General features: G+C 43.6%; 1 protein-coding gene and 1 pseudogene across 3 annotated transcripts in view; one reads left to right on the forward strand and one right to left on the reverse strand.

Annotated features, from left to right (window-relative positions):
• The window catches only part of LOC147018197 (trafficking regulator of GLUT4 1-like), a 98,572-nt gene extending 85,350 nt beyond the window's left edge, over positions 1–13,222 (reverse strand). The window contains exon 1 of one of the 2 annotated variants that reach the window (XR_015062308.1): positions 12,132–13,222. Coding sequence is in view for 1 of the 2 variants with exons in the window: in XM_085897662.1 (XP_085753788.1) it covers positions 12,132–12,410 (279 nt within the window). In the remaining variant the exon portion in view is untranslated. The remainder of the gene's footprint in view (positions 1–12,131) is intronic. The other variant, XM_085897662.1, reaches the window with a different exon arrangement.
• Positions 13,223–14,442: 1,220 nt separating this feature from the next.
• On the forward strand, positions 14,443–18,698 carry LOC147018198 (uncharacterized; annotated as a pseudogene). Its single transcript, XR_015062307.1, has 4 exons — positions 14,443–17,181; positions 17,301–17,440; positions 17,578–17,667; positions 17,765–18,698. The product of XR_015062307.1 is annotated as an uncharacterized LOC147018198 (transcript).
• The last annotated feature ends 5,487 nt before the right edge of the window (positions 18,699–24,185 follow it).

Here is a 24,185-nt window from a genome sequence, read left to right on the forward strand (position 1 = left end):
CAAAAGCTCAAATAGTAAAAAAAAAACAAAAAGTTATGGTCCACACACACACACACACACACACACACACACACACACACACACACACACACACACACACACACACACACACACACACACACACACACACACACACACACACACACACACACACACACACACACACACACACGTGGGGGGGGGGAGCAATGGGCTTCGAAGCAGAGTAGCTCGATTGAGGCACTATCAATTCCCCTACACTATCAATGCGGAACCCAATGGGTTCTCACAAAACTCAATTACCCCACTCCTGTTCTCGCCAGCAGCCATGGACATTAAAATGTTGTGAATAACAAGCATCTCTATTCTGACCTAGCATTTTCAAAACGCTGTCTCTTTTCTCCTTAATGCCCCTCTGTCGTTGTTCTATACATATTGTTGCGAATCTGGAAGCCATGAGCACTCAACATTCAGATCCCCATAGGTCAGTTATTTCGATAAGTAAATGTGGATAGATAGCTCCCGTTCCCCTGTGTCTAATAGGAATTAAGTGTGCATGTGCTGTGAAGTTATTTTATAGATAGGAATTTTACACTTATAATAACAACACGCCTTCACCTCACTTCCTCAACCTGACGTCATAGCACCCGCGGTGGGTGGCGTTCAAGGAGGGACCTTGCGGTGGCTCTCGACCAATCAGGGGGATGCGAGCGAGGTTGCTGTCAGTCAGCCAATGAGCCCCACAATGCAGGACAACTTATTCTCCCTGTTTGAGGGGTGGTCCGCCATGATGGCCGCCATGCCCCCCCCCGGTCCAATCAGCAGACTTGGCACCCCTTTTGGCCAATCATGGGGGCGACGAGCGTAATTGCATGCCAAAACTGTCCAGTGAGCGAGAGCGGGTCCAAGGAGGCGGCTCCGCCCCTCTGGAGAAGGGGTGAATAAGTGTTCGGGGCATTCTGTCTGGAAAAAGGTCGCATCACCTGGTCGCCTGGTCGCCTTGTCAGCCTCGTCGCCTGGTCGCCTGGTCGTCTCGTCTGGCCTGCCGGCGTTCTGTCTGATCCACCTTCGCGCCGGCTGGCATCCATCATTTGGGACCCGATGGGTTCTCACAAAACTCAATTACCCTACTCCTGTTCTCGACAGCAGCCGTGGATAGGACATTAAAATGTTGTGAATAACAAGCATCTCTATTCTGACCTAGCATTTTCAAAACGCTGTCTCTTTTATCCTTAATGCCCCTCTGTCGTTCTATACATATAACCAATTTACCCGCTACACTGTGTGCTAGTGCACTACTCAATTTTTGGCATGGGCCTCAAAAATTTTCTCTGTGCTCTTGCACAATCTCATGGTTAGGAAGTGTGGCCCCCTCCACAGGATCCTCTCCTGCTCTGCAATGTGGCACCCCTGAGCTCCTGAGCATCACGATCCGAAACGTGGGGGGCTCTCGCTGGCTCCCCCTGTGGGTCTGGTGCTCCCAGCACCCACGATACCCTTGTGGCATTTTCCCACCTCGGGTCCTCCTCTGGGTACCCGGCCCTTCTTACAAAATTTTGGGTGACTCATGCCCTCTTGGCATGTGCGACCTCTGTCGCTCAAGGCTCTCAGGGCCTGGGGTGCATCTCCCTCTGAGCTCAGGCTCACACTCCCAGCCCTTTTATTAAATTATCTTTACCTCGCTCAGCACAGTCGAACACTGAAGCAGCATCCATGTTCCAAAACTGCTCAATCACCTCTATCTATCTGTTTATCACTATGATAATAATTTATCTACAAGGGAGGTGTGCATCCACTCTTTTGCATTCATACCCACTTTGCACCATGTTGCTCAATCATCAACAATTTGGGCTTACACACTTCATAACACCCACCTCTCCTCACAACATCCATTCCAGCAGTCATCCCTAATCTAATTGCGATGAGAGAAGGGAGGAAGAAGAAGGCATCCTGCTCTAAAAGTCCTGAAATCAAAATCCAAATTCAACCATCTACAATGAGCCTTTATGCCTAATTTCTTCTCTTTACAATTTAAAACATCAATTTGACAAATCCAGCTCTATACCCTTCTATACTCCGATCAAACTCACCAGTCAGCTGCCAATTCAGTCTCTGTCCTCTCTTGTTCCCTGGTCACCATGGGACTCCCACGGAGACCTTTCAGCATCATCTGCCACATCGACCATTCACGCCCGGCTGGTCTCTCCACAGGGCCCCCTCACTCCCAGTCTCGGTGCTCTTACCTTTGTGCCAATGCTCGTGCGCGACACCTTACAAAGTTACTTCACGTCAGACTTCTCCCTTTATCTTGGACCTGTAAGGGATACGTCTCAACCTCCAATTTACCTTTCGGACACTCCTTTTCGACAAGACTTACAGGAGCCATAATGCGCACAAGCACTGCACAGTCTTCTTTTGGCACTCCGGGTCTTCCAAAAGATTCAGTGAGCATGACTTTCCAGTCCGAACTATAACCAAGGAGCCTGTGTCCAGGCCAGGTGTAATCCACCATGCCGCACCCCCGTCTTGCCCCTCGGCTCAACCCGAGCTGGCGCTGTTCTCACTAGCTCAGTGGGGAGCTCCCCTGGTTCTATCCCTAGCCAGTCAATCTGTAATGGTGGCTCATCTGTTGGCATTTCTCTTCTTTCGATCTCTCTGTCCATGCTACCTTTCACCCATAAACTCACACCCACTTTCACCCTCACTCATGCCGGCACACATGAGCTGTGTGACTTTGACCTTCTGCGGCGGCAGCTTAACGGGCACCTAGGAGGTGCACACTTCGCGTACTGGCAGTTCGTGTCGGCCAAGCATACCTGTGCTGCAGCGTCGGATTCCTGCACAAGCAGCTCGCATGCAAGGACTCACCCTGCACTGCTCGCATCCGGGCACACACACCTCCCTGGGAAGAGTCTTCATCCAGGCCTCTTAACTGGACTTGATCCCCATTTGCAACATTACTGTGTGTGTCAACTTCCAGTTGCCTGCAAAAGTATTCACCTTCTTCCAATATTGTCACATGTAGATTAATTACGAATTGTGTAGAAACAATTTTTTCAAAATGAACGTTGTGACTCATGTCATTCTCTCATGTGACATGCCGATGACCGTGAGTTCTTCTTTGTAATAAAGTGTTCCAAGTCAGGCCTCTGTTGTGCTCACGACATATAAAACTAGAAAGCTACAAAACGTAAAAGTACGATCGGAAAGAGAAAATAGGAGGAGGTATAGCAATTTGAGTAAAAGACAGGATTGTATTGAGAGTAAGGGGTGACATTAAGGAGGAAATAATGTAAAAGTGCGTGTAATAGAGTTAGTTTATAGATTGTAAGAATGGTAAGATACAAGTAGTATGCTTCTATGGCACTCCTGGTTTGAAGGAAAACAGGAAAGAAGGGGGCATTAAGAATTCAGAAAGACATGTAGTAAGCCGAAGGGAAAAGTATTAATTATTGGGGATATTAATTTGCCTGGGATCGAGTCAGTCCAGGAACATGGAAAGAGCAGAGCAGATGAGGAATGTGTGGATCCTGTCTTAGATTGCTTCTTTCTGGAAGTTTGTTGATAAGCCCATGAGGGGGAATGCAGTGTTAGACCTCTTTTTAACGATTTATCCAAATAAGGTGGAAAAGGTAGGGGTAGGAGAGCATTTGGGAAAGACACCATAACAAAGTGTGTGCAAGGATTCTGTTAGGAGTACAAGATTTGGATAGTAGAGTAAGGCTATTAGATTACAGGAAGGTAAATTTTGAGGGTATGAGGAGAGAGTTAGGTGCTATAGATGGAGAGAAGCTAAATGTATGGAAATAAGAGAAATGGCCAACCTTGAAGGAGCAAATGTGCAGTGTCCAAAGTTAAGTATATTCCAGTGAGGTGTAAAGCTACAGTTAGAAATAAATCAGGGTGATAGAACAGGGAGGTAAGGAATGCTATTAAAGTATAGCAGAAGGCAATTACTAGGTATAAAATAATAATAAGACTTGAGTCAGACTCGTATCGGTTTAGCAGTAAACAGAAGCGAGTTCAGTAATCAAAAACTAAGCCAGCCAAAAGAGAATATGAGAAGGATATGACCAACAATGTTAAACATAATAGCAAGGAATTTTTAAAGTACATATGGGTAAACAGCAGGTTTAGACAAACTAGTACGTGCCTGTCAAAAAAAAAAAAATAATAATAATTAATAAATAAATATTCAAACCATGAGCAACAAACAACAACCACACAGGCCGTTTCTTCGCTCTCGCGTGCCCGTACGTGCGTGGCCCGGAAGTTCGTATATTATTCGCAGTTACGATTATTCGCAATTTAGTTTTAATGCCCAAATATTCAATTAGCGCCAACGTATTTTGCCTTTTCACAATGTCATCGCAAGGAAAAACAAAAAGAGAAGAGAAGAGAGGAAAAAAATTACTTCCTGGTTCGGAGCATACCAGCACTCTGATGTTACCGAAATTTATGAATCGTCTAATATGAAAACTATCATAACTTGGGGCATTGTGTTTATCTATAAATGCACATAAGAAATCGAGAAATTATTAGAATACACAAAGTCATCACTCTCCGGAAGCCCGTACGTTGTAACCCGTAATGGGGAACGCGGCTGAGCTTCCCTTCCCCATCGGCCACGCCCATGCAACGTGTCTTGTCATTGGTTTGGTAAATAAATGGCCATAACTTGGGAAGCACTTGTCCGATTAATATCAAACCTTGAAAAGGCACATCCTCAGGTCCCCAGCAATATACATGGCAAGTTTCAATTAGATCGGACCAGTGGTTGTCGAGAAACAGCGGTCTCACACACACACACACACACACACACACACACACACACACACACACACACACACACACACACACACACACACACACACACACACACACACACACACACACACACACACACACATTGCTGGAATTATAGATAGATGTGGACCCATTAAGGAAGAGCACAGGGATATTGGTTTAAGATGAAAGTAAGATGGCAAGCTTATTAAATAATTATTTTGCTTCGACATTCACACACAATCAGGAAAATTACCAGGAGTGGAAGTAAAGTATCTATCTGGCCTTTCAGATAATATCCCAGTAGGAGTGGATGAAGTAAAGAAACAGCTAGGAAAGCGATGAGAAAATAAAGCTCTGGGGCCAATAATGTTCATTGAAGAGTATTGAAGGCTGGACCATTTACGATGGTGTAATGGTTGGAGTGTTTGCTTTGAGTCTGGGAGGTCAGCAGTTTGAATCACAGCCAAGCCATACCTAAGACTAAAAATGGTATTTGCTACTTCCTTGCTTGACAGTCAGCATTTTAAAATGATAGAGTGCAGATAAACAACCATAGGATGGCAATCATAGCACAAGCTTTGATGGGCCTAATGGCCTCCCCTTGTGTTGAAGTTCCTTGGAAGGGAACTCAAATCATTATTATAAGGTGGCAGAACAGATAAACATGATGTTAGTCAAAACATCTTACAGCTCATTGGAGTTGGGCCATGTTTCAGAAGGTTGGAGGGTAACAAATGCAACATTGTTATTAAATAAAGGATCCAGAGAGGAATCTAAGAACAGCAGACCTGTTAGATTATCTTCAGTTGTGGGAAAGATATTAGAGATATTAATTGGGCGTGAGATGAGGAACGATTTATACAGTGCCGAAAGAAACTGTACACCCCCTTTCAAAACTTTCACCTTTTGATGCCTTATAGCCTGGAATTAAATTGCATCAAATCAGACTTTTTCCACCTTTATTTACACATCGTAACCCACAACTTCCAAATGAAAATCAAATTCTACAAATTCAGGAAATTAATTTAAAATACAAAACTGGAATATCTTGGTTGGATAAGTGTCCAGCCCCTGAGTTAATACTTGGTGGAAGCACCTTTGACAGCAATTACAGCTGAGTGTTGGGATTGGTCTCTCCCAACTTTGCACGTCTTGATTAGGCAATATTTGCCCACTCTTCTGGATAAAACAGTTCAAGTTCGTCAACTTACATGGGGAGCGTTGATGGACAGCAATCTTCAAGTCATGCCACAGATTTTCAATTGGACTTAGGTCGGGGCTCTGACTGGGCCACTCAAGGACATTTATCTTTTTGTTCTTTACCCACTCCAGTGTAGCTTTGGCTGTGTGCTTCCGGTTGTTGTCATGCTGAAAGATGGACTTCAATCCCAATTTAGCTTTCAACTGTGTGTTCAGAGAAGGGCACCAGGTTTTCCTCTCAGATTTTTATGTATTTTTCTCCTTCAATTTTCCCTTCTACCCTGACAAATGCCCCAGTCCCTGCTGATGAGAAACATCCCCATAACATGATGCTGCCACCATCATGCTTCACAGTCGGGATGGTGTTATTTGGGTGGTGTGCTGTGTTGGGTTTGTGCCACACGTAACGTTTCGTATTTAGGCCAAAATGTTCCATCCTGGTTTCGTCACACCACAAAACTTTGCCATAGGGCTTCAGAATCTCTGGAGTGTTTTTTTGCAAACCTCAAATGGGACTCAAAGTGGGCTTTTTTGAGTAATGGCTTCCTTCTCGCCACCCTACCATAAAGGCCAGACTTGTGGAGTGCTTGGGGTATTGTTGTCACATGCACACAGTGACCAGTCCTTGCTATAAAGGCATGTAGCTTTTTCAAAGTTGCCATTGGCCTCTTGGTGGCCTCTCTGATCAGTCTCCTTCTTGCTTCATCATCCAGTTTGGGGGGATGGCCTGATCTGGGCAGGGTCTTGGTGGTACCATACACCTTCCACTTCTTAATGATTGTCTTGACTGCTCCAAAGAATATTCAAGACATATGAAACATTTTTATAACCATCCTCTGATCTGTGACTTTCCACAACTTTATCCTGGAGGACTTTTGACAGCTCCTTGGTGCTCATGATTGAGTCTTGCTGTGAAATGCACTACCCAGTGGAGGAAATCTGCAGGAACAGCTGATTTTATTCTTAATCAGAATCACTACAATTTAACACAGGTGGAGGCCAATTAATCTGGTGTGTGATTTTGAAGGTGATTGGTTACACTTAAGTTAATTTACAAATGCTATTATAAGGGGGGTGGACATTTCTTCAACCAAGATATTCTAGTTTTGTATTTTTAATTAATTTTCTGAAATTTGTAGAATTATTTTTTCACTTGTAAGTTGTGGGTTACAATGTGTAAATAAAGTTGGAGAAAGTCTGATTTAGTGCAATTTCATTCCAGGCTGTAAGGCAACAAAAAGTGAAAAATTTGAAAGGGGGTGTACACTTTATATAGGCACTGTATAGATATAACCAAAAGGCAGTGAGCATGGATTTTAACAAGGAAGCTCATGTTTAACAAATATGTGTGCAGTTCTATGAAACAGTTTCTGATTGGTGAATGAGGAAAGTGCAATGGAAGTTGTATAGACTTGCAGAAGGCATTTGACAAGGTACCACATGGAAGGATGTTAGCTAAGGTTAGAGATTATGGAATAGCTGGTAGCATTACTAGCTGTATTAAAACTAGCCTAGGGAAAGGAAACAACGAGTGGCTATGAATGGGAGAATGTCTGACTTGGAGGTTTAAGTTGTGGGGCAGCTCAGGGTTCATTACTCAGACTATTATTATTCATAACCTATGTACATCATTTTTAAGCACAAATTTTTATACAAAATGAGACATTTTTATTTCAGTGTGCCTCTTGGACAAACCCCATTTCAAAGTTGGCCTCCAAAGCCAGTCGCCGAATAGGCATCTTCCATCGCACAAAGTCCTTCCTTGGTACACCTGAACTCCTATCCCACAAACAAGGTTTTCATCCACAGCTTGATGGAGTACTGCTCTCCCCTCTGGGATGGTACCCCAACCTCACACCAAGCTCAGCTTAACGCCATGGAAAACAAGGCTTTCAACATCATTGGAATCTCCTACACTGAAGCTGAGTCTATGGGCCTATCACTCTCCCCTAATAAACAGATCGGTGGTGTCTCTGTCTTCTCTTTTCATTCTTTGCCCCCACCTTCCCCCGGCCACCCATCTTCCCCCAGGTTTTCCCAGAGCACACACGGTCAAAAATCAACCCCCTTCTGGTGAAATTCCCAAAATCCAGGATCACTGCTCACCTACACTTATTCGCTCCTCTTTTTCCCCACCTGTGGAACCAACTTCCACATTATTTTCAATATCATTCTTCTCTCCAGCTCAAGACAGCTGTTCACCACCCTTTCAGATCATCCCCAATACAAAACCATAATCTCTTCTACCCTTGTTAACCCCCCAACCTCCCCACCCAGGTCAGGTCAGGTATGGGAGCATACACCGGAGCAGTGTGTCGCTGCGTCCACTTTCCGCTGGTATTCCAGGAGCCCCCGTCTGGCCATCCCCCAAGAAGATGCATGGACCATCCCCATCTCCTCGAGATGCTAATAACCCTACTGCAACAACGATGCATGGGGTCAGCCCATTGGCCTCCTCCACTCACGAGGCTCTCTCAACAAGAGAATCTGGTGAGCAGGATCAGCGTCAGGAAAATGAGCCACATGTCCATACAGCCACAGCTGACGCTCACAGACTATGCAGGTAACAAATCTCATTTGAGTCTTTCTCAACAACCGCTCAGTGGACACAAAGTCCGACCAGCGATAGCCAAGGGTTCTTGGAAGAGACCTGGTGTCAAAGGGATTAAGTCTCAATCTCAGATCCCTGGTCAGAGTCCAAGTCTCACATCCATAGTGCAAGACAAGAAGCACCAAGGACCTGAAGACTCAGACTTTCATCCTCCTGCACAGGAACCGACAGCGCCACACCCCATGATCCAGTGAATCCATGACCCCCCAGGCCCGATCCAGACATTTACTGACCTCTGGCTCAGAGCCAGCAGAGACATGAATATCACTGCCATGGTAAGTGAATCTCTCTGTGACCTCAACATCCTCACCACAAACAGGTACTGACAAGAAAGCAGCATCCAAGATGTCATTGAAAGCCTTATCTTAGTTTTGACCCAGGAAACCCGCAATCCCAGCGGCTCTGACTCCTCATTCAGCACCTTGAGGGCCCCTAAAAGGATCTCCAGAGCTTCTGCAAAGATGACTGCAAAATTTGTGAAATGAAGATCAGACATCTTGACATTCCCAAACAATGCACCGCAGCTTGATCACTCCAACATCCTCCCCAGTATCTAGTCCAAACAAGTGCTGAAAAGTGTGGGTGCCAGTACACACACCTGATGAACTCCAGTAACAACTGGAAATAAGTCGGAGATGGTATCACCACATCTCACAGCACTCTCGGTATAAGAGTACAGTTTAGACATCAGATTGATCAGTTTTGGTGGCACCCCATGAAGACTGAGAATTCTCCAGCGGGCATCCCGATTCACTGAATCGAGTGCTTTGTAGAGATCAACATAGGCTGCAAGCAGCCCCTGCTGAAACTCTAGTCTGCGTTCGGTGAGGACCCGAATGGCAAGGATACGGTCAATCGTTGACCTCTTTGGTGTAAAGCATGACTGCTCTAGGCACTGGTGCTCAAGCAGATTGTGGTGAACCCCATCAATAGTTATCCGAGCAAAGACCTTGCCCAGCACTGAGAGCAGTGTCACCCCTCGGTGGTTGTTGCAGTCGTGGTGATCACCCTTCGATTTCCAGATACAACAAGGCTCCTCTTCCAGTCAGTTGTGATGATGACTTCTTCCAAAATATAGGCTACTTTTTTCAGCAAGTATTGTGCAAACTCTACCCACCCCTCAAGGTGGGTTCTCTGCTAGTACCATTGAAATATCATGAGTATCCTGAAAAGGTGGTTCTGGTGGTCATTTCTCTTTATGGCAAACTGGAGTGAAACGTTTTTCTTTTCTTTTTGAAGTACTTGAATATACAGTATAATTATAATATTTTGTCATCCTATGCATATTCACCACCTTTTTGTGGTTACTCGTTGCCTGCAAATGCTGTGGACAAAACTTTGAGGCATGTCGGTTAACTGGACGGTTTCCTTCTATTGGGGGGTAAAGCAGAGCTGCCTTTAGAATTGTAACTGTTGACATGCAAGAAATATAGCCTTCATACCAGTGACATGTATGAAGGAAAGGGTATTGCATTTGGGAAAGGGTATTGTATGAAGGAAAGGGTATTTCCTCGCCAGAGAAAAGGGTATTGCATTTGGGTCTGTTTGTCTGTTTGTTTGTCTGCACAGAACTTCAGTGTTTTTTCTCTGCAACCGCTTGGCGGATTGAGATGAAATTTTCACAAGAGTAGCGACGACTCATGCAGAATATGACGTCATTATTGCATACGTAGAATGTTACATCCGATGAGTATGAACATTTTTGAGGGTCATCAGAAATAAATTGGTCGATAAAAAATAAAATTTGATGACATCACCGTCACGTGGTTCAGCAGCCATGTTTTTTTTTTTAATATTCAAAAATCTTTTCTGAAATGGCTGAACAGATCAAGGCTAAACTTTACACATATGACCACCTGTCTATGAGGAACAAAACATTTACAAATATGATGTCATATGTCACATTATGATGTCATAGGTCGCAGCCATATTGGATTTACCCGAAAAAAATCATCTTCTCCAGAACGGCTGCATAGATCGAGGGGAAACTTTACACAAATGTTCCCCAAGCTTTGGAGATAACAGGATATTCATGAATAATTGATGTCACATGGTTTGGTAGCCATATTGGATTGAGCAAATATCTTTAAAATATATATTTCTCTTGAACCACTTCATCAATCAATGTGAAACTTCACAATTATGATCGAGTAATTATGGGGAATACATGTTTTTAAATTTCAACCTGATCTGACACATGGTCTGGCAACCAAAATTATTTAATATCTTGAATCTGGGTTCTTTTTGATTTTTTTTTAATGAGGCTCACTTGGCTGTGCCCGGTTGGGTTTGAGGGTTTAGGAGTTGCAGCTGAAACCCAAATCCTATCCAGTTTCCTCCTGATGACTTTATCTTTGTTTTTTGCTTGTTTGGGTTCCTTCTGATTACTCCAATGCAGGAATGTACCAATTTGGTGTTCCATTTGATTTGAATTCAATTTATTTTGATCCTATTATGAATTCATTTGAATAATAATAAACGTCATGGATCAGAGTCAGGTGTTTGATCAAAGCGGTGTTGCATCAGAGCGGGACATCTTGGTACCCGGTCATCACTGCCAGCAGTTATAATTTGGCAGTTCTAGTTAATGTCTATTATAAATTACGTAACTCACCAGTACACAAACACCACACAAAATTACACAAACACGACAAACAAAAACAAGCCCTGGCGAGGGTCTGCAATCTTTGCTCTTTTTCGTATTACTGTATGTCAATCTGACGTCATATATTGCCTGCAAATCTCACCTACGAGTCAGAGGCATAAGGTAATGATGAATGTAGAAAGGCTCAACAGGTTCTCACAACATGAACATCACTCAATAAGCAACGTACCACGATATGGCATCGACTACAAAATGAATACCATGTGGGTTAGTCTAGTTTGTATTCCAATCTGAATCGATGGCTTATGATATATATATATATATATATATATATATATATATATATATATATATATATATATATATATATATATATATATATATATATATATATATAATATCGTATACCAAGTGCGTGTCCATTGCATTCCAATTTCTTTGGTGTAACCTGGTCTCATAGCAACCCCACTGTGAGATAATGATTAGCCAGTGGCGTGACCTGGTCTCAAGGAATACCCAAGAAGATCACACCACTTGTTACCCACAGTCCAAGCAGGAATTTGTAACTTGTTTGGAGTGTGGGCTATAACTCAGCTACTCTTCACAAAATATATATCGTGTGATCTTTAACCTCCACCAACGAATGCTAACAGACGAGATAACCGGCTTATTGTCCCATCCGTGGGACAGCGCACTTTGAGATGAAACGCCCTGCCTGTGAAGCATCAATCGGACGGTTTATGGTGGGGTTTGGGGATCAAACCCACACTAAACAGCTCAAAAGATAAGTGCACACACGACCCGTCCCACCCTGTCAGACTGTGAATTATATGGAAAAGCTCTACAAAAAAAAGTCTGAGAACAATGTACTACATTTTATCGACGATATTTCAAATTTATGATGACATCTACAGCAACAACATCGTTCAGAAAATTCCACAATCTGACCATGATGGAGAAAACAAAGCCGATGATGTTGATGGGCCAGATGGGGCAGATACAGGAGAAGATGGTGAGCAGCAAGTAGTCTTTGGGCCGTACTTCGGCCTCACCGTCTTCACCCACGCCGGCCACCACCACCTTGGCGTCTCCATCGGGCGCCAACGGCGTGGCTTCGCACGTCGTTCTCTCACCGTTCGCTTCGGGCACCTTCGGAGGCGGCTCTGACTGCAGGCGAGGCGTCGAGTCAGGTGGAGTCCGGGTTTCTGAGCACGACGAGGCGTCCATGGCGAGATGTTTGGAGGCTTTTGACACGCTGTGCCCTCTCGCCTCACTGCCTCGTCGATAAAGTCGGGTGCGAGAGGGAGAAGGTTTCTGGAAAATCCAGACCAGACGTCAGAATATTTCCGCAAACATCCGAGACGTCTACAGGTGAGGCTGCAGATCGTGAGACGTCGTGGTGGAAGTGGCCGACCTTAATCGTCTTCGAGGAAAACGCAATGTTAACCGTCTGAAAGAAGAGATTTTCGAGTGAATGGCGAGAGAGAGGTCGTGTCGATTTGCGAGAATGTCTGCGCTAATTTCTTCCACAAAATAATGATAAAAAATTATAAAGCGCGAACTCTCCCTCAGACGATCTGCGAAGCCTCGGTGCCTCAGTTGGGCGGGAAAACAAGACTCCTCGCGGCGATCAGGGAAGAACTCTTCTTCACGTCGATTCGGTCCTCGTATTTCTAAGTCGTTGTTATTATCGATTGTTAATCGTTATTACATCCGCTCATTTTTTTTTCCAGTGAATTGTTGTCGATGCACACGCACAATTTTTCTTAAGTCCGCACGGTGAGCGGTCGTCAAACGTATGTCGAATTATAAGCAACAGTAGGAGGGAAATAAAGCGAATGAAACCTCAGCAGCGGGAAAATATTCGAGGATGAATCAGGCGGAATATATGGAATTGCGAGAGAAACAAATCGACGCCGAGCTCGGGGTGCGCGCTCGAGCCGTTCGTGAGGAGATCGAACGTGAAGCGCAGGAAGGAGCGAGCGCGCGCGCGGGAACTGCCTGACTGGGCGGGTGTCGTCTCGAGCGCGTCGTTCGTTCGCTCGTCGACTCATTCTACCTCTAGTGATCTAGTCGTTCCGTCCCGAGGGAGGGTGACGTTGTGCGCACATCCTTCATCTCCGCACGCCGCTTCATGAGCATGCAATATGTTACACGATCCGTCTGGGTATTAATGATGTAATTTTTGTGTACTGTTGTATTTGCAGGCGTCGTATTACTCGAATTCGCCTTACATAGGTGTGTTTTTAATTCACGCAGTGCTCTGATGTGTGTTTTAATGATATTGAACGACTCGATCATTGAAGCGTCCAACAGCTTGACGTGAGAGCGCGGGAAGCTCGGATTGCTCGGAACGCCTGAAGCATCACCTCACGGCACGTCGGAGTGAAACGCGATCCGCATTGCTTGGTCCGATTATAAATAACGTGTTTATTTGATGCTTACAGTAGCCGATGTATTCACGTATGTGCGTAAAAAGCAGTGATAATGTTCGTTATTGTTATCATCATTATAGCATCTATCTATCTATCTATAATTCCAGCAATCTCTGTGTGTCTGTCTGTGTGTGTGTCTGCGACCGCCGTTTCTCGACAACCACTGGTCCGATATAATTGAAACTTGCCAGGTATATTGCTGGGGACCCGAGTATGTGCCTTTTCAAGGTTTGATATTAATCGGACAAGTGGTTCCCAAGTTATGGCCATTTATTTACCAAACCAATGACAGGACACGGTGCTATGACGTCATAATTCTTTTTATTTTTTTGCACGTACGGCCACGCACGTACGGGCACGCACTAGTTCTTTACAAAAGAGATAGTACGTTTCCACAGCGTCCAACCACTTCTAGCAGACTGCGAGTCAAACACATTGGTGAACAGTCTGGAAAATCCCACCAAGGGACCCAGCTTCCCATTCGGCAATCAAAGAACCGCCCATCATGCCTGTTTGTTCTGTAATATTCACTGACCGAAAGATTCCAATTGTTTCTTCAACTTTATTCCATGCCCAACATGGTGCCTTCTGCCCTTCACCCCCCCCCCCCACTCTCCTGAACAAGTCCACACATTATTAGTACAGTCAAAATGTTGGATGACCTCCCACAAATTGCAACAAAAGCAAACTCAACAGATTTTGATTCCTGGATATGTCCTCAGTGACAGAAAAAAAGTCCTAAGGATCCTCCGGGGGGGGGGGGGGGTCCTGAAATCATGGAAATCCAATATGGCCACCACCCGGCTTTGGGGAAAATGAGAAAATTGTAAAGATTGATATTTTAATATGTAAATATATGTTTTTCTGCATTCTAATTGTTTCTAGTTATGGTCAGTATATTGATATACAAGAATAATTACAAAAAAGTGAAATGTATTTGGGGTAAAATAAAAAATTATAGCTTTTTTGTCCAAAAATGTCAATTTTTTGTCCTGAAAAAAAATATATTTACCTGATACTGATTTTGGCTCCTGGACCAAAAAAAATAACAAATGTTGAAGACACAAGATGAAATCAAGTCTATGGCAATACAATATAATTATGTAAATCATTGAAACATGACAAAATTCACAATTCCACTCGGGGCAATCACATCTGCCTGACGAAGGTTTCAAAATGAAAATGAAAATTCGCATTTAACTCAGAAACTACATCCATTATAAACTTGATATACATGTTGAGAAAAATCAAGCGTATTAAAGTTAGAACTCGACAATGTCGTCATCATCCCCATCATTGTCACATGGAGCATTTGTGCAGCCAGTGCCCCTGCAGTTTCCACAAGCTAGAGTGCATTCAATGTTGTGCTTCTTGCATGTGCATCTCATGGTGCTCCATTCAGCCTGGCAGTTGCACCTAATGACACATAACATCTTTTCAGGAGCTGGAGCTATTGATGTCTGAAGTGGCACAAAACTCTCGTCACACTTCTGCCAACCCCAGTCTGTGGAAGAAGTATGCAAGTCTGACATCTTGAATCAAATCAAAGACCACCTTCAGAAGCATGCCGAGTCTTCAAATATATCTTCTAGAACTCCAGCGCTCTGGGTTCAGTATATGGACATGCTAGACATTCTACGCAAATACATCCGGGCAGAGCGCACTGGGAACTGGGCACTACATCTTCAGGCCATGCAGGAAATGCTGCCTTACCTGGCAGCCTCGGGCCACAACCTGTATGCCAAATCTGCGAGGGTGTATCTGCAGCAGATGTCCAACCTCAAAACTCAACATCCCAATGTCCATCAACGTTTTGATGAGGGGTTCCATGTGGTTCGACGAAGTGATCGCCTGTGGGCAGGTCTTTCATCTGACCTGATCATCGAACAAGTTCTGATGAGAAGTTTGAAGACCAGCGGGGGGCTCACACGAGGGCGAGGAATGACAGAGCAAAAACGGCTGGTATGGCTACTATCAATGCCTGCCTGTGCAGAAATAAACCAGGCAATGCAGGAGCTCACAGGTGTGAACTACAACACTGGAGAGCAGAAGAAGGACATGACCAAGGCAAGACAATCTCATGACTGGAAGGACACACTATCAGCTCTTCAGTATTTACAGGAACGGAATCCGTTCAGTCGTGATCCACGTCTGAGGAACATTGCCACTGGAGTTCATGCACACCCCACCGTCAACGTCGATACAGCACATGCTGAAGGAGCCAAAATATTGAAATCTATGGATGGGAAAACACCTTCTGAGTGCACATTAAAGAGGAAAGACCAATTTGTCACCCTCGGCATGAAGTCATCTGTCAAGATTGATGGAGAGCAAGTCCAGGTTGACCCACAACTCCTCTTCCAGAGACTGATCACTGTTGCACAGACAGCAGAAGAACTGGAGTCGGCCTTCAAATATGAACTGTGCAGCTATCCACCAGCCCTCTTTGATTCTTCTCTTCAGCTCCGAGAAGCACACAAGCCAGTCTTTGCTGATGCCATCTGGGATCTTCTTGGATCCGATGTCCCAGCCGATATTCCCAATGATGGGCAACAGTATGTTTTGGATGGCGGGGCACTTGTTCAACGCATTCCATGGTCTCGTGGATCTACATACAGAGACATATGCCACCAGTACACTGATTATGTAACGAAGAAGTACGGAGATGCCATAGTCGTGTTTGATGGTTATGAGAGTACCAATACGAAGGACATGACACACCAGAGACGGTCTAAAGGGAATGCTGGCAAGACCAAAATACTGCAAGACCAATTCAGTCAGATCAAAACTAGGAATTCCACTGATTGTGACAGAAGAAGAGAAAACTTGGCTGATCACATGAACTGATGTTCAAAAGCTCGAATCCTGCAACCATCATGAAGCTGACACCCGACTTGTTCTTCATGCAAGCAAGTCTGAAGATCCTGTTATCATCAGAGCTACTGACGCAGACGTACTGGTCCTCCTGAGCTATGCCTATTCCATCTGTAAACCACCACATGACTGGTTTATGAAGATTGACCATCGTTATGTTATTGTGAAGAAACTAACAAATCATTATGGAGACGGTGTGTGCAAAATTCTTCTGGCATATCACAGCATCACAGGATATGACACAACATCATTCCCATTTCGCATTGGCAAGGGCAAGCCATGGAAGAAAATGTTGAAACAGGAAAAGTGCCATCTACTTTCGCAGCTGGGCAGATCCGACCAATCTGTTCAAAATGTTGAGAGTGCTAAAAGCTTCTTCAGAACTTGCATGTACTCTGGAACGGAACAAGAAAGCTTTGTTGGGACAAGGAGCAGAATGTACAACAGCCAGAAGGTGAAATCTAGTTGCAGCATCCTTCCAGACGAGAATAGCACCAAACAGCATCTCAAACGAAGTGACCTGCAGGCATGGCTATGGAACCAGTGTCTAAGGCAAAATATCGAATATCCTTCCATCACTGACAGAGGATGGGAAACTACTGAGGATGGTATTAAACCAGGATGGTTCACCTGTCCACAACTACCTCCAACACTGGCAAAGACAAAGAGCAGGAAAAGACGAATTCAAGGTATTACTTAACTTCTTTGGATCTCTAAACAATGCAGTTCATCCCAATATAAGTTGCTCATAATTAGTCCAACCATGGTTAAATTCATTTGAAGTAAATAGTTGATGTTCCTCTTGCAGGTCTCACTGACTATGATGCCGATGAAGATGATTCAACAACAGAAGAGAGAAGCCAGCTTCGACGGAAGAAGATAGACAGGACTACACCAGCAGACAATCAGAAGACAGAGAGGTCTGTTGTGGAAAAAGAAAAAAGCCAGGTAAAATCTCAGAATACCCCTAAAGTGATGATTTAATCTCATTTCAATGCTGTGGGTTTGTGCATCCTACATATTATCCAAATTTAATTTTGCAGAGGGTTACATTGAGAGTGCCAGATATGCCGATGTCCTCACAGAAGGAGGAAAGCCGCCTCCACAAAGAAAGAGGAAGGCTACAAGCAACTCAGAAAATTTTACTGGCATTACCGACAGGATTAAAATCCATGGTAGGTAATTCAGAAGTGTCCATTTAATCAAAATGTTACTTTTTGTATGATTTCATATTTCTGAATCCTGGATAAAATTTTGCTCATTCTTTTATAGGAGATGGTGCCAAGGAAACAGCTGAAGAATCAGGAAGTGACGAGGAATATGAAGGAGATGGAGAAAGTTCTGAAACTGATGATGACATGGAAGAATGTTCTTCAGATAACTGCGGACTTGATTCTGACTTCGAGAGTGAAGACAGCGATATAGACCTGAGTGACTGAGAATTGAAAAGCTTCTGTGCTTTTAGAACTGTGACTTTTTAAACAATAACTAAGCATCTGGGATCATTGAGAGGGGATAGAAATACATTTCAATTCGTGTATTTTGTTGTACTAATCTCAAATAGCTTCTCTAACATTGAAATCTAGTATGGCACAGCGAGGAGAGGTCGCTGTACCTAATATGACATCATTTTGCTGTCATTGAAAATGTATGGACCAGTGATTAGAATACCACATTTCTATCCGATTTTAATTCATTCAAAATAAAAGGTTTGATAAAATTTGAAATTATGGGGGCTATCGCATTGCTATGACGTCATTTCGACGTCAAGGAGACGTCACAGAATAGAAATAAAGGGTTATTCTGGTAGTTTAGTGATATGTTTCTATCTGTTGGTAATACATTTATGGGGTGTAAAATGCCCAGAAAAAAGTTTGCAGTACATTGAATTTCTGATATCGATCGGTCAACTATGACGTCATTTCAACGTCAAGGAGACGTCATAGAACAATTCCAATATGATATTTGTGTAGTTTGTCATCATATTTCTATCTGTTGGTAATACATTTATGGGGTGTAAAATGCACCAGAAAAAAGTTTGCTGTGCATTGAAATATCTGCGGCAGCTATATTGGATTTTGGCTGCCATATTGGATTTGCAGCAAAATTCAGGGTGGCCCAGAAGCTTACTTGAAAAAGTATGTTCCAAAGTACATAAATCAGCAGAGAAAACCTTGACTGGAAAAAGGGCAGTTTTTGCCTGGCAGAGACCTTTCTAATATATGTATGTGTATATATATATATATATATATATATATATATATATATATATATATATATATATATATATATATATATATATATATATATATATATATCTTGGTCTATGAGACATAGTTACCAATCAACTTTTACAAACCCATATAGAACTAGGGAATTCATAGAACACCTTACCACCATGCAGTCTTGAGAAAAATTACATGGCAAGGGTCCTTTCAACTATTGCTTTGCATTTCCAGGCACAACCTATATTTCATCTGAGTCACCATTTTGTCTGAATCTCGATATTCCCCAAAACTGAAAGTGCAAGCAGCAAATTTTATTGGTCAAGATGGCATAAAATGACATCATATTTTGTCCAAGTACTGCTAAACTGGAAGTGCTGCTCAAGGTGATTTGTGTTCTACAGTGTTAAAGTATACCAGCAAGAACCCACAGAACATCCATGCAATATAAAATGTGACTTCAGGTCCTCAACTCTTCCTCTCCCCACCCTAAGATGTCAATCCCCTTTCCACTCAAAACCTTCAAACCCCTCACCCTCCCCCCCCCACAACTCCTCAACCCCCCACCCAAAAGTCCTCAACCCCCTCCCCCACTGAAAGTCCACAACCCCCTCCCCCCACAACTCTGTCCCATATTTGCTCTCCCCCCCCCCTTACCAACTGTGTCCTCACCTTACCCCCATTCATAAAAACAGTGGGCATTCCCACATAAATCATTACCTCCACCATCAAAGGTTATGTTTTCACCCCTGTTTGTTTGTCCGTCTATGAGCAGGACATCTCAAAAAGTTATGTGACATTCCAGTTTGGTGGACAGATTGGATTAATTCGATTTTGGTGAAGATTTGGATCTGGATGATAAAAAAAATTCTAAGTGATCCTTCACCATTGGGAGATGGGGCCAAAAACGATATATGGCATGATGTTTCAAAAGGTTGTGGATGGGTTTTGACAAAATTTGGTGGATGAGTTTGGTAGATGACATGAACAAATCGATTCGATTTTAGTTAAGGTCCAGATATAGATCTGGCCCATCAGTGGGATAGAAAATTGAAAAATGTTTAGCCTGGCGGAAGTATGCGTGCTACTGAGTGCTGTTCTAATTACATATTTCTTCATGACCATATCAAGCCAACGCAATATTTAACACTTTCCCTCCCAATCATATCACTGACTTCGCAGAAACTGCGATCAAAACAGGTGACCATGTACCAATAAACAACATGAAACTAATTATCTTCTCCTGATGCTTTTTTTTGTACACATAGTTGATGCTCATGGAAGAGCAAGTACACTGAACAGATTAGAATGTAACAGGACAAAAGGAACAGTAGAGAAAGGGGTGAAAATTCCAACAGCAGAGTTGAAGGCCAAGATAGAGGGAGAGTTGGACAAACAATGGGTGTGGGGAGCAATGGGGGGCATGAAAAGACAAGATGAATACAGAAGGAAACTCACAGGAGGGAAAAACTTGAAATTTGGAAGGACGAGGGCTTGGGGTGGGTTGTGGGGGTTAGCGAGGATAGAAAAGATCATGGTTTTGGATTGGGGATGATCTGAGATGGTGGTGTACAGCTGTCCTGAAAACCTGGAGGGGAAAATGAGATTGAAGAGAATGAGGAAGTTTGTTCCACAGGTGGAAATAAGAGGAATAGATGAGTGAAGGTGAGCAGTGATCCTGGAGTTATATCATTTCACCAGAAACTTGGAATGGAGGGGGGGTGGGGGGAACAGAGCACAGAAAAAGGAGAGGGTGCAAGATCAGAGTGGAGGTGGTGGAAGATAGAGAGACCACTGACCCGTCTGCGATGGGAAAGTGATAGACCCATGGACTCAGCCTCAGCGTCGGAGACTCCAATGATGTTGAAGGCCTTCATTTTCACGGCGTCAAGCTGAGCAAGGTGTGATGCAGGGGAGTCAGCTCAGAGGGGAGAGTAGTACTTCATCAAGCTGTGGATGAATGCTTTCTAGGTAAAAAGGAGTTCAGGTTTGACAAGGAAGGACTTTGTACAACGAAGGATATCCATATGAAGGCTGGCTTTGGAGGCCAACTTTGAAATGTGGCTTGCCCAAGAAAGATCACGGCTGATGGAGAGATCCAGGCGTTTGAGTGACTGAACTCAAGAGGATTGTAAAGAAAGTAGATAGAAGGGTTTGCCATACGGTCCTTTTGGAGAGAGGACGTGAGAGTGAGATTTGTCTGGATTGAAAAACGTATTCCAAGTGTTTGACCAACTTGTGCTTTTGTCAAGGTCTGAAGAGAGGGAAGAGGCTGTAGCCTGCCTTTCTGAAGGATGAAGGATGCTATGGCAGTGTGTGGAGTCCACCGCAAATTGATAAATGGGATTTTCCAGAGAGTAGGAGAGATCATTGATGAAGATCAAAAATATGACTGGACCCAGAACGCTACCTTGGGGCACTCCAGCCTTGACAGAGAGAGGAGATGAAAGGATTCCGTTGAGTGCCACACGTTGGCTACAGGAGTAGAGCTAGTCAGTGAGCCATGTGTGGAGTTGGCCTTGGATGCCATAGGCAGAGAGTTTGGAGAGCAAGGCAGGACTCGAGACTATAAAAAAAACACAAGATACTGCATGTCTGGATAGATGGCCCTGATCTCATGTCTGACATTGAGGGCTTCCATCCTTTGTCAAGTGAGTTGAAGCAGAATATCCAAGGTAGCGTGACCTGGTCTGAATCCAAACTGATAATCTGAGATGAGGCTGTTGAGAAAAGAAAATATTTCTTATCAACTGCGATGATGGATTCCATGACGTTGATGATGTTTGGAAGTAAGCTGATGGTTCTGTAGTTAAGGGGATCCGTTTTTGCACCATTTTAAGCAATGCAGTGATATTGGCTGATTTCCACACAGATGGAAGTTGACCAAGGACAAATGATGGGGTGAAAAGGAGAGAGAGAGAGAGAGAGAGATAGAGAGATAGAGAGATAGAGAGATAGAGAGATAGAGAGATAGAGAGATAGAGAGATAGAGAGATAGAGAGATAGAGAGAGACAGAGAGAGAGAGAGAGAGAGAGAGAGAGAGAGAGACAGAGAGAGAGAGAGAGAGAGAGAGAGAGAGAGAGAGAGAGAGAGAGAGAGAGAGAGAGAGCGAGAGAGCGAGAGAGAGATATAGAGAGAGAGAGAGAGAGAGAGAGAGAGAGAGAGAGAGAGAGAGAGAGAGAGAGAGAGAGAGAGAGAGAGAGAGAGAGAGAGAGAGAGAGAGAGAGAGAGAGAGAAGCAAAGCAGGTTTCATGGACACGTGAGCTGATGCCATTCAGTCCAATAGCAGAGTTGGAGTCGAGGATTAGGGTGAGACATAGTTTAAAACAAATGACAGATGTTTTATACCTATACCAGCAGGGGCTACCCGGTACTGCCCGGTGGGGGGAGAGGGTGGGTTTCCAGCACACATGGCTCAGTGAGCTTTTCCCCATGGTGATTTCGGTCCTGAAAGAGCAATAAACAAACATCATTTTGAAGATTTCAACGTTTTTAATGCACTAGAACCCCCGATGTAATTTTTTATTTTGTACTTCTGACCTGACCCTGGGTACCTCCAGCACGTCTGCAAAATTTGGTTGAGATTAGCCGAGCCTTTTTTTTTTCTATGATTTTCAGACATACTCACGATACACACAGATAATTTAATTGTGGGGGAGGAGGGTGGGGGTTGTAATTTTGGGGGGGATTTTTTTTGGTGCCCTTGAAATGAACCTGGTTATCCCCAGCACTTGTGCAAAATCGGTTGGAGATTGGCACAGCGTTTTTTTTTTTCGATGATTTTTAGAACTACACAAACATGCATACAGATAATTTCCTTGAGGTGGGGGGGGGGAGATTGCATAAAACCATTGATCTGTATATATGCAGGAACTGGAGTGCACCTGCAGCATGCACTCGCAAGGCAAGCAGCTGCCATGTTGAAATACCCTTCCCTTGCAAGAACACGAGAGGTACAGGCATAGTGAAATGGAAGACCAAGAAAGAACCGAAATAGTGAAGAGCAAAGATTGAGTCATCAGGAGGAACCTGGATAGGATTTGGGTTTCAGTCGCTACTCCACAACCCTCAAGCCAATCCAGGCGCAGCCAAGTGAGACTTACAGAAAAATTTGCCGCAAGAATTCACTTCTCCTTAGAGAGATAGATAATGACAGGAATAAAAAGTAAAAGTGATGAAAGGTAAGAAAAAGCAAGAATTGGAATGAATAAGGAGAATTATGAAAAATATTGAATGAATGAATTTTAAAATTGGAAAGAAATGTGAAAGGAACAAAGAACAAAGATGTCGAGAAGAACCTGGACAGATAGATTTCAGCAGTTACTCCCCAGGCTCAAATGCAGCAACATGTACAAGCTACAAAATAGCTGAGAGTGTGATAAGCGCTGGACTTTATCGGGTTCCGTTGACAGATTGATTCACCTTTGTTTTCCTCTTTTGTTTGTTTTCCTTCGGAGCCTTGTAATAGAGCTACGAAGGTGACTGACAAAACTGAGAGTCTGATTTTAGTAAGTCAGAAGTGACAATTTGAGTTGGTTTGTGGCAATAATCGAGTTTCAGTGCTTCAATAAAATGGAATTAAAGTGGGGTGGAGGGGAGAGGGGAGAGGAAACTACAAGTTGATCATCATCCAGAACCAATTGCCACTTTGATTGTCTTTTTTTTTTAGCAATAAAAAAGAGAAGAAAAAGCAAAAAGAAAATAGAAAAGACCCGTATCTTGCCAAAAGGTGATCACGTGTGACTTCTTTAAGGTCACACTGAGGTGAACAGAGCTGCTATCCACCAGGAGCGACTCCTTGAGGAATATCTGCCTACGAGAGATTCCGATGAGAATCGTTCTACAGAGTAACCATGAAAAATATGCTTTTGCCTCATAACGTCACCAAATGACGTCATAATGTCTCAAACTTGACATATCTAGAAAGCACTCATCAAGGTGTTTAATTTGAGGTACTACACGATATGGTTCCTAAAACTTGAAAATTTGACCTTGGGGTCAAATATCTTTGACCTGAGGCGCTAACCATGAAGGTCAAGGCCAATCGCCACCAAAAATTAAACAGCTGAGCGCCAGACCATGAACTATATTCCCATGAAGTTTGAAGACGATCCGATCAAAATTACTCAAAAAATAAGGGTTTCGTCGACTCCCCTGATTTGCGACAGTGACCTTGACCTTTGACCTTGACCTTCAAAATTTTGTGCGCTGAAAGGGACCTCTATAGGCCTCTGATATGCGAAGTTACAAAAATTTCCAATGATAACTGTGCTCTGCAGAGTGATTTATACATGATTACAGACCAAAAACAAACAAACAAACAAAAAAAAACATATGAAGGTCAAGGCCAATCGCCACCAAAAATTAATCAGCTGAGCGCCAGACCATGAACTATATTTCCATGAGGTTTGAAGACGATCCGATCAAAATTACTCAAAAAAATAAGGGTTTCGTCGACTCCCCTGAT

The sequence above is a fragment of the Eptatretus burgeri genome, chromosome 10 (assembly GCF_056783735.1).
Source record: "Eptatretus burgeri isolate ZD-2024b chromosome 10, Ebu_testis_v1, whole genome shotgun sequence".
NCBI classification, from domain to species: Eukaryota; Metazoa; Chordata; class Myxini; order Myxiniformes; family Myxinidae; genus Eptatretus; species Eptatretus burgeri.